At 41.0% G+C, this 10,605-nt stretch overlaps 2 protein-coding genes across 8 annotated transcripts in view; one reads left to right on the top strand and one right to left on the bottom strand.

Annotated features, from left to right (window-relative positions):
• Positions 1-2,179, bottom strand: part of LOC145495448 (uncharacterized) — a 35,169-nt gene extending 32,990 nt beyond the window's left edge. The window contains exon 1 of the mRNA XM_081475066.1: positions 487-2,179. Coding sequence (XP_081331192.1) covers positions 768-1,634 — 867 coding nt within the window. The 5' untranslated portion in view covers positions 1,635-2,179 and the 3' untranslated portion in view covers positions 487-767. The remainder of the gene's footprint in view (positions 1-486) is intronic.
• Positions 1-10,603, top strand: part of LOC145495451 (uncharacterized) — a 32,329-nt gene extending 21,726 nt beyond the window's left edge. For 2 of the 7 annotated variants that reach the window (XM_081475073.1, XM_081475068.1), the window contains 3 exons: positions 8,090-8,149; positions 9,326-9,385; positions 10,492-10,603. In XM_081475073.1, coding sequence (XP_081331199.1) covers positions 8,090-8,149; positions 9,326-9,385; positions 10,492-10,584 — 213 coding nt within the window. In that variant the 3' untranslated portion in view covers positions 10,585-10,603. Of the gene's footprint in view, positions 1-6,664; positions 6,745-8,089; positions 9,417-10,491 lie in introns of those variants that run through there. The other 5 variants (XR_014050421.1, XM_081475071.1, XM_081475072.1 and 2 more) reach the window with 5 other exon arrangements.
• Positions 10,604-10,605: the final 2 nt, after the last annotated feature.

Here is a 10,605-nt window from a genome sequence, read left to right as displayed (position 1 = left end):
TCCATTGATCTGAACGACACATATTATTCCATACCGATAGCCACATCGGATAGGAAATACTTAAAATTCTCTTGGAAGGGAAACTTTATCAGTTTACATGCTTGCCAGAAGGTCTTTCATGTAGGCCTAGAAAATTCACTAAAAATTTGAATCCAGCATTATCCCACCTACATTTACAGGGCCATATATCTAGTGGTTATATTGACGACTTGTACTTGCAATGGAAAACGTACAAGGACAGTGTACACAACAATATAGACACACTTATTCAAATTGATTCCCTTGGCCTCATAACACACCCGGAGAAGTCGGTCCTTAACCCGTCCCAACAGCTCGTAATCTTGGGTTTTGTACTTAATTCGGTCACTATGACGATCGTGCTAACTGAGGAAAAGGCCTTGGCTTCTACACACCGCTTCTCCAACCATACGAGAACTTGCTTGTGTTCTCGGGAAGATAATTTCCTCTTTTCCCGGGGTTAGGGACCGTTCATTTTTTTATGAGGGAGGGGGGGCTGGTGGGATTTGGGAAGCACCATTTAAAAATCGCATGACCCCCCCTCAGCTTACCAATTTTTTCACATGGCCCCCCCTTATAGCGGTCATTTTTTGGGATGACCCCCCCAAAAAAAAAATTGAACAAACAATATTTAGATTTCAACTTTTTTAATATTTCTCTATTATCCCCCTACTTCACGTTATTGTGCTCACTATGAAGACAATATTTACAATCCCTATACTACAGAGAGCTGTTGTTTAAAAAACAAATCAAAAGAAAGAGAAGTCAATTTCGGATCTCCTAGTTATGGCTCGCCCTAAGCGTGTGGCATTTGGCCTCTCATTGGTATCTTCCTCATCTGAATTGATGAACGCAAGAATGACATCACTTGAGTCATCTTCTCCCCCAGAGTCAATGGCATCACTGTTATACTCATCACTGTCACTTTCATCCGTTTCACTGCTGTCAGCACTTACCCTGTTGTCATTTTGTGTCAATGTCCTGGCATTTCTCAGTGTTGGTTGGCCAGCTCTGAGAGGACTCTTCTGCCGCAAGCATGAATGTCTTACAATTGCCTTTACTTTCTCATTCTTGCTGCTTTTCAAATGCTGCTTCAGCCCGTGGTGGTTCAAGTACTTGTTTTGTTCTGGAACACGTTGCTTTTTAAGCTTGGTTAGATCTTCGCACAACTCAGTCCAAGGATAATCCTCATATGATTTATCTTTTGCGTCCCTACTTAACTTTGCCTTTTCTTCTGCTCTCCTTTTCCTTTTAAATTCCAGCACTTCAAGATGCTGAAGATAATCCACCACAAATTTTGATTTGACAATAAACTTATCTGCAAATAGAGCAACGCTCTCTGGGTCAGATAAAACCAGCTTGCCACCTCCATGCTCTTTCTTCGCTTGGACCCTTGGCTGCCAGTCATCTGGATCACGCCCTTCTTTTGGGGTCTTCTGGTAGGAGAGGTAGTGGTATTCCGGTAGGCAGGAATGGTCAGGAACTGGTTTAGGATATCTTTCTATGGGTGATCCAGTCCATTCACAACAAAAAGAACAAATTTCTCCTACCTTTTCTTGACAGGACAACTTTAGAAACTCCCTGTAGTTCTCCCCCTCCTCATAGTGCTCATTCATAAACTTCTCAATCTTACGGAAGTAACAGTGGCCTGGAACAGAGTCTTTCCTTGCTCCTGCATTGTGCTACTGAACCAAGTACGAAGTGTTGTGAAAAAACTGGAAATCTGTTGATGTGTTGTGTGAAACACATTGTTACATTTAATTTACAGATGTCTTTATTTGGAAGGTTTTTACCTCTACTCTAGTGATAGGCATGTATAAATGTTGCCCTATCCAGGTAAAACAAAAAGCTATGAGTGTTCTCAAATCTTGCAAATAGTGGATTACTTTTTATAAATTTTAGCATACTTGTTGTGGTTTAAATTTATCTATGGTTTAAAATTTCTTAATTTTCAAGGTAAAATGGGGTTGACTAGCCTACACGACTTTTACGGTTCGTGACATTTGTACATTTACCGTTCTCTGTTCGGTCACTCGACCTTTCTTGTCGCTTCACTCGTGTTCATGAAGGACACTTCATGTTGTGTAATAAGGAGGAATTTTAGTGGAGTTGAGCCGTTAGATCGTGCTATGGCAAATTTTTATAGGTCATAGGTCTGCATGGTTTCCGCCGTTATCTGCATGTCGACTCGTTGAGTTTGACACCTCTGTAATTTGCCATGTGTTTATGCATTGTTGAGGCTCATTTCTATTGCAAGATATGCTTTTAAATCTCCATGAATTTGCTTTTGAGGGACAAAATATGAAATTTACCGTGAACATGTTGCTTACTTGCATTCTATATTGTGACGCCGGGCCCGGCTGTGATTAGAACTGTTTGCAAGCACAGTAGGTAGATCCTTATCACGGATATCATATTTGTTCTCCTACGATTTCCTTCGGAAACGCCGTAGCTTTACTTTGAGAAAGCTATACGTTTGTCTAGAGACATTCCTATGTTTCTTGCAGCTATCTGATCGAGCTTGTGTTTCTTTTGCTCGATGTATAGGTTTATTCCTCCTTTTTATTTCCTCCTCTTTTGCAAACCCCGTCTTTAAAATGGGGTTGATGCTATACGTTGAGTGCGTATTTTTGCTTTAAGCTCCTTGACGTTAGTTGAGTGCTGCTATGTCTTGCACGATGTAGAACGGAGCACGTCCATAATAATCATGAAAGAGGCTCATTCCAAAATGCGCAATAATGGCGAAAGCGACGAGTCGTTTAAGAAAAGGTTTACAGCTGAACGATCCAGGCAGTTTGACATCTTACAAGCAAAAGAAGCAATCTTTCTAAGTGCGGATGACTGTTCAGAAAGGGCGAGTGAGTTTTCCATGCCAGGGTACCAGTTGAAGCCCAGTGATGGAAGAAAACTGAACTTCTCCATCAAAGAACACAGAGCAATGGTGGAAAAGTTGAATGCCACGATTCCACACTCTTTCAGTCCAATGGGCTTGCTTTAAAGCAGGGCGAAGAATTTGCCCACAGTTTTAATGTAAAACAGATCAAATTTATAGAGGCTAAGTTGACGAAGGTCATGCAGGACATGGAAGCACTAGAAAATAAGAAGAGCAATTATAACAGCATATTCAAGGGCATACTCAAACAGCACATCAACAAAAGGAGAAGGAAAAAAGAAAACCGCAGAAAGTCAAATGAGAGAAAGAGGAAGCGGACTGAAAACAACGTCCAACGAGTTTATGGAATCTGTGTTGGAAACCCGCTAGGAAATGATCTTCCACAATGCCTTGTGTACCCTCCTAGAACGGCCGTCCCGGAAGAGTGTATTGAAGTTGAGGATGTTGCCACGTCGTTATTTAGAAGAGATGGGCCATACATCGCACAGCTCTTGGAAGGGAATTATTTCACCAATGCTGCAAGAAGCAGAATCACCACCAACCTTGAGCAGGAAGTCAGAGATTATGTTTACACCTTCATGTACCCTGAAGAGTACACTCTGACGGGAAGCATTGCTGCTTCTTGCGGCATTGGTGAAAGAGACTCCCATTGCAGCACAAGCGGCGATGAAGAACTCGACGACAGCGAAGATGAAGATGAGTGCCAGTGAAAGTTGCATTCGAAAATAACAGTGTTAAATACTTCTTTTCAGTAGCTACAAATGCTTTTTGCCGCCAAACGTTTTTTTAAAGCAAATGGAAAGTTTGTTTATTCTATAGCAATTTTTTTGATATTCAAACATCATGCCATTTTAAAGTTTTACTAAAATATTTCACATGACCCCCCCTTTTTCCCTTATTTTTTTGGAATGGCACCCCCTCGAAAGCCATTTTTTTTCGCATGCCCCCCCCAAATCCCACCAGCCCCCCCTACCTTATAAAAAATGAACGGTCCCTTATGTATGGGCCCCTACACTACTGCCACACCGAGCAAGAAAAAATTCGCGCCTTGCGCAACAAGCAATGGAATTTCGACAGGCGCATGTCTTTGTCACCAAGAGCAAAATCCGAGCTCGAGTGGTGGGTAGACAATGTGATGGCAGGTAAGAATTTCTTGACTTGCGATGGACCGACGTGTACGCTCACCACAGATGCCTCTAAAGAAGGCTGAGGAGCGGTATACGGTAATCAGTTAACAGGAGGCCTCTGGTCTTCCGATGAAAAGAGTCATCACATTAATTACCTTGAACTTCTAGCCGTGTTTCTAGGACTTAAAGTATTCTGTAGATCGCACAGCGATACGCATATTAGACCAGATAGATAACACTACGGCAGTTGCGGTAATTAACCACATGGGAACTAGCCATTCCGAACAACTGAACACATTAACCAATAAAATTTGGGCCTGGTGCATTTCACGCAACCTTTGGGTCAGCGCAACACATATTGCAGGGAAATCTAATGTTGAGGCCGACCACGAATCCAGACAACATCAAACTGCTAATGAATGGATGCTAAACAAAGCATTACTGTCGCAAGCTCTCGAGAGTTTGCAATTCACACCGGAAATCGATTTGTTTGCCTCTCGACTTAACTGTCAATTCCCGCAATATGTGGCGTACAGACTTGACCCCGGGGCTATGGCCATCGATGCATTCTCCTTGATTTGGACTGGGCTAAAATTTTATGCTTTTCCTCCCTTTAGTGTCATACCCTCCCCTCTAAAGAAGATCCAGGAGGACAGAGCCGAAGGAGTGTGTGTGCTGCCAAACTGGCCAACGCAACAGTGGTTTCCAAAAGCAATGCAAATGATCACACGCTCGCCTGTCGAGTTAAAAGCATGCGAGGCGCTGATGTCCCTTCCAAACCAACCGGAACAGATTCACCCTCTACACAAAAGGCTGAATCTCCTAATATGCCTCTTATCCGCAAAAAGCTGAACAATAAAAAATTGTCCACAGTAGCTAAACACATTATTATGGCCTCTTGGCGATCAGGTACCGGAAAACAATATCACTCTTATCTAGGAAGGTGGGAGAAATTCTGTGCTAAGAAAGCAATTCCGGAGGAAGACGCGAGCGTTGAACATGGGATAGATTTCTTAGCATCTCTTTATGAGGAAGGCCTGGGATATAGCGCCATTAATACCACCAGGTCGGCATTATCCTCGGTACTTACACTCCCTAGAAACGTGACGTTTGGGAATCACCCTCTCGTATCTCGATTTCTAAAAGGCGTCTTCGAGTTAAAACCCTCCCTACCTAGATACAACCACATTTGGGACGTTAGCGTAGTCTTAGAACATCTAAAGACTCTAAAGCCTGTAGATAGCTTAGACCTCAAAGTTCTCACACTTAAGCTGACCATGTTGCTGTGTCTACTTACTGGCCAAAGGTGCCAAACTTTATCTAAATTAGACATAAAACTGATGCAGAAACTACCAGGAAAATATGTTTTCACTATTGGCGAAAAGCTTAAGACAACTAAGCCTGGGAAACACTTGGAACCAATTGAGTTGACAGCTTTTGAGCCTGATATCAACCTCTGTTGCCACACACCTCGATCAGTACCTCGCCAAAACTGAAAGCCTCAGAGGCTCTACCTCACAGCTACTCCTCAGTTATGTCAAGCCCCACAAAGCTATCTCAAATACTACCATAAGCAAGTGGTCCAAGTCTGTGCTCAAAGATGCAGGGATTGATGTCACAAAGTTCACCAGCCATAGTGGACGATCCGCCACGACTTCTTATGCCGCGCAAACCAGCCTCACATTGAAAGAAATCCTCAAAGCTGGCGGCTGGTCAAACGCTCAGACTTTCGCTAAACATTACAATAAGCCAATTGTAAGGAACTTTGGCACGAGTGTGCTTAAACATTTTCAAAACAATTCACGCTGACTGTGTGCAAGTCATTTGTATATTCTATTTTATTTTACATTTTAATTCGCGTACTATTATACCCTTTGGCCACCCGAGTGGCAGTCTGCAACCTTTGTTAGGGAAATATATCATACCCGGATCATTGTGTTCTTTCGTCTGCCCTACATTGCTACCTTGTTTGGGCGCGTTTCCAGGACTTTCAAATTTCATGTAACTCCGTAGTGACTCGGACTGATGACGAGGTAGAATTTGAAAATTAAACGAGACTTACCAAGTCGATGTTTGATTGGAATTCTTCTTCGTCATCAGTCAGGAACGAAGGAGTTACATGCCCGACCCGTAAGTTGGTTTCTTCCCTCCCTTTCCTTCGTTCCTGCTTTTCTCCTGGAAACACTCCCTCTTTAAAGACTGACCAGATAAGCATGCGCATGCTTCTCATGTAACTCCTTCGTTCCTGACTAATGACGAGGAAGAATTCCAATCAAACATCGACTTGGTAAGTCTCGCTTAATTTTCAAATTTTCCGTGATGTTTCCGGAAGTTCCTAACAACAAATGAATCATCTAGATTTTTGTTGGCTGGTACAAACGCTCGATAAATCTCCACCACGACAATACCACTCTAGCATTCATAAGTGATAGCACGCCCTGCCTCGGTTGCATGTTATGGCTACTTTTTGATTAGGCGACACTGCATCAGTAAACGATTCCATTGTTGTTGTTGTTGTCCCTTGTGTTGTAATCGTAATCTGTTAAAAAAAACCCCAGTGTTTAGACTGAAAATACCAATAGAAGCATTGGTTATTGAAAATACCTCGTTTTCGTTTTCATATTAGGATCTCGCTGAAGCAAAACAAGTCATGTTGCATTTGAAAGAACAGATAGCCGTATTCACGATGGGGCTAAAAAAATCAAGGTATCTCGTCATTATTTTATCGCTTTACAGTTAAAGCTGATCAGGTATTTTCTTATTTGCAATGAAAAAGAAAACATTAAAATCAAAACTAAACTGATTAAAGTCAACTTGTAGCTTGTATTAATTATAAATAAGCAAATCACATTCGTGTCGTCTGTCCCGATGTCATACGATATTAAGTCTCTGACTTGATATGGATTCAATATCATGGCCGAATTAGGCCATAAATAGTTTACTGAAAGATCTGAGAATTTCTTTAAGAAAGTGGATAGAGGTTTACTCTACGTATACGAAACTGTCTTGAGGGGGCTTGCGAGTTTCTTCAAGGTGTTCAAAAATAAACTTTTGCGAAGGTCAAATTAGTCACCATTTACGACTGAGAAATTCAAGAACAGCCTATTCCTCTCCATCCGTACAGATATTTTAACAGTTTCTTTTGTCCTTTTATTCTTCCGTGAATGTGAGCAGTTTATTACCAAGCTCAATTCTGGGTTTTAACCCAATTATTTAGTCAGAGCGAAGATACACACACAGTTCACATGCACTCAGTTTGCGCAGAACTGTGTAGACTTCAATAAAATCCTTTGACGTTGAACGAAGAGTATAACGTTTAGTTCTTTAAGCAATTCGGATCTTTCCTTTGTCTTATGGACGTTAGCGCACCTGGCTAAACCAGCACCTGAGTTCTCCCTACCCCGCCCTTTTTCAGGGATTGAACCCAGGCGGGAGAAAAGAGAGTCCAGGCTAACTTGTATTGATTTGGAAGCAGTTTCGAGATTCGTCGATTGAAACGTAAAAAGTTCCTTTTTATCGCAGACTAATGCGTGTGTGCTCCTTCTTTTTTTATCGAGAACTAAAACATTTTCTTCAAAACAACTCACATTTAATTAAAGCTCACGGAAAGGTTTAAAGTTTATAGCTGTTTCACTTTAATGTCGAAAGTAATTCGCACTCGAATCGGTTTTGCATCTCCACGCTCAGCGATTGGCTTAAAAACAAACTACCCTACATGTCATCCAATCACAGGTAAAACCAAAACCAATCGTCACATGTTTTCCCGCGCTTCGCGTCAGTTACGCGTATTCCCTTAGAATTTTGATTGGTTCGTGGTCAAAATGATTACTTTAATTTTTGTGTTTCGACGCGTAATACGTAGCCTCTCAATTTTACAGGGCTTGAATTTTGTCGAAAGAAAGTAATAGCTGTTAAAGGAAATATTAAAATACCTTTCATGTTTCATGCTTCTTTATTTTGTTTACCATTATCATTCAAATATTAAACAAGTTTTAATAAAAAAAATTTGCAAACAAGAATTAAACACATTGGTTGTACATGTCTTTTTAAGATTGCCTCTCTCAGAAGAAAAGTAGAAGAACTCCAGAAGGAACTTGAACAAGCGCAAAAGGTGACTTAGAACTGAGAGACAAGAAGGGGTTTATTTCCTCATTCAGTGAAAATCCCTTCTCAAAGACCGCTGCCTAGCTTTGATCAAATAATAAGAGGAGAAAATATGGATCATAGACGTCTCTTTTGATGTGACAGAAGTCTTCAAAACATTCTCTGTTCTAACGTCAAAGTTAAGCAAGTTAGTCTGTCTTAGTCTATAATGTCCTTTTGGTTGAGTCTGTTTTCCATAAGATGTTTTACAAAGTAATGGCCACGAGGAGCCCAGCTTTAGTTGCTTTAATTACTGATGGCCCGATTCTCTACGAGAAATGCAGATGGCTCCACCTCATGGACGTCATTTCGGCGCTAATGTTAGTTAATTTCAACCAGTTTGACTAAACCCGTAACGGGCTCGTCGGCTGCGGAGGCTAAGTTAATACCGGCAGCCCCTCAAGAAAAACCCCGCTCGAGAAACAAATTAGAGAATTACGTCATAGCTTTGGTATTGTTAATCAATAATTTCTTCATCTTTTTTCTATATTAGATGAAAACTGAGCGCAACGCAATCCTAATCGCTCTAAAACAAGTAGCCTAGTAAAATCCACACATTCTTAAAAGTAAGTTCAATGAAAAAGTGCAGAATTGTTAGCCAGAAACGGGGCTATTAAGTTAACCGACACTTGTATAAACATGATGATATTATCTGGCACCTTTTCTGCTTTCATTTAGTAAAGTAAACTTAAATCATGTAAGGTAAACTAAAAGATGACAATACCACTACACCCCACGTATGTTTTGAGACAATCCTTGACAAAAGTGTTGGTACGTTTCCACTATTTCCTTTCTTTTATCCCCTTCCTTCCCGACAATCTTTTCTACCCACAGAAATTATTCCTAACTGAAGAGAATCTATGAAGGATGCAACAGAAAGCTACTGAAACTGAGATCTCTTACAAAGTCTTAATACCTAATCACGTAAAATACTATGAATAATTGTGAGCGTTCCAGCTATTTTTGTCAAGGATTGTAGATCTCCATTTAGCATACTGCTATGACACAAGTGGTGTCTATTCTCCGATTAAGTCATAACCTTATTCGTAAATGCGGAAACGTACGTGAAAGTCTTTGGCCCTACCACAATCCTTTGCATTCTTTGTCTCCATTGCAAATATTATTATATCTCATTGGTTTACAGGACTCGTCCAAAACAGTTCTGACATTGTATGAACTAACTCACTATGGGGGAAACATGAAGGTAAGATTTCCATAGTGCTTATCAAGAGAGGATCAAGGGTAGCTTAATTCATCCCCTATACAGGCGTCATTTCCGAAGTAATGATACCTCGACGTCACTCACAGACCACTCTCGGCGTTGCAAATCGTTGCGGGAACGGGTAGGGACGCTGGAAATAGCCAATGCAGCGGCACTGGTTTTGCTCCCGGGGACGGCCCAGGTCAGTGGCCATGCTTTACATAGATTTTCATTCTCCGTAGGAACATCTAAGCAAAACGCGTGATAACATTATCCGCGAGAGAACTGGCTACCATATCTAACTGTAATTTGAGACAGAAACAGCATGATTGGGAAATTGCACTCAAGACAAGGGAATCAATGGAAGATCATATATTTGAACTGCGGAGAAAGATATGAAGATATGATTGATCATCGCAGTTATATACACAACTTAAGCAGTTGTGAAATAGAAGCCTGACAAAAAAAATGATTCGAACCCATGATCTCGCAGAGATCATGGGTTCGAATCCCGTTCAGGCTTCAATTTCACAATTCCTTCAGTTGACCAGTTCAAATATATGATCAAATATATGATCTTTGATGTATTCACTTGTATTCTTCACCATCTACGGGTATATTACGAACTCACAATGTAACCACCTCCCAGTTGGCTTGATAGCTTAGTTGATAAAGCATTGCACCAGTATCGCAGAGGTCATGGGTTCGAATCCCGTTCAGGCCTGAATTTTCAGGTTCTTAAGTTGTGTGTATAACTGCGATGATCAATCATCATCACACGGAGGCGGCATTGTCGAGTAATTTAGGGCGCTGGATTTGAAATCTGGAGGTAGCCCCGAGTTCAACTCCTCGACCGCATTGGGTAAATAGCCAACTGGTCAGCCTCCACCTAGTTGGGATTCTTACTAGTTTATGCTATATTTGAAATATTTGTTTATTTATTTACAGTGTCCCCAATTAGCACATTTAATAGTGCTAAATACATTTGACACTTAAATACAGTTATTATTGGCATTATTATTATCATCATCATCATCATCATCATCATCATCATTATCATTATCATTATTATTATCTTCAAGTCAGTGAGCGTAATTCCGTTTTCGTAGGAGTTCAGCAGAGAGAGCAATGACGTGACGAAGTTTCTTCCCGAAGGAGCCTCTTCAATTGTTGTGTCTAAACACACAGGTGAAACTTGGTAGGTTTTTACTAAAGTCAGCTTT

The sequence above is a fragment of the Orbicella franksi genome, chromosome 8, assembly GCF_964199315.1.
Source record: "Orbicella franksi chromosome 8, jaOrbFran1.1, whole genome shotgun sequence".
NCBI classification, from domain to species: domain Eukaryota; kingdom Metazoa; phylum Cnidaria; class Anthozoa; order Scleractinia; family Merulinidae; genus Orbicella; species Orbicella franksi.
This window is presented reverse-complemented; position numbering and strand designations above follow the sequence as displayed.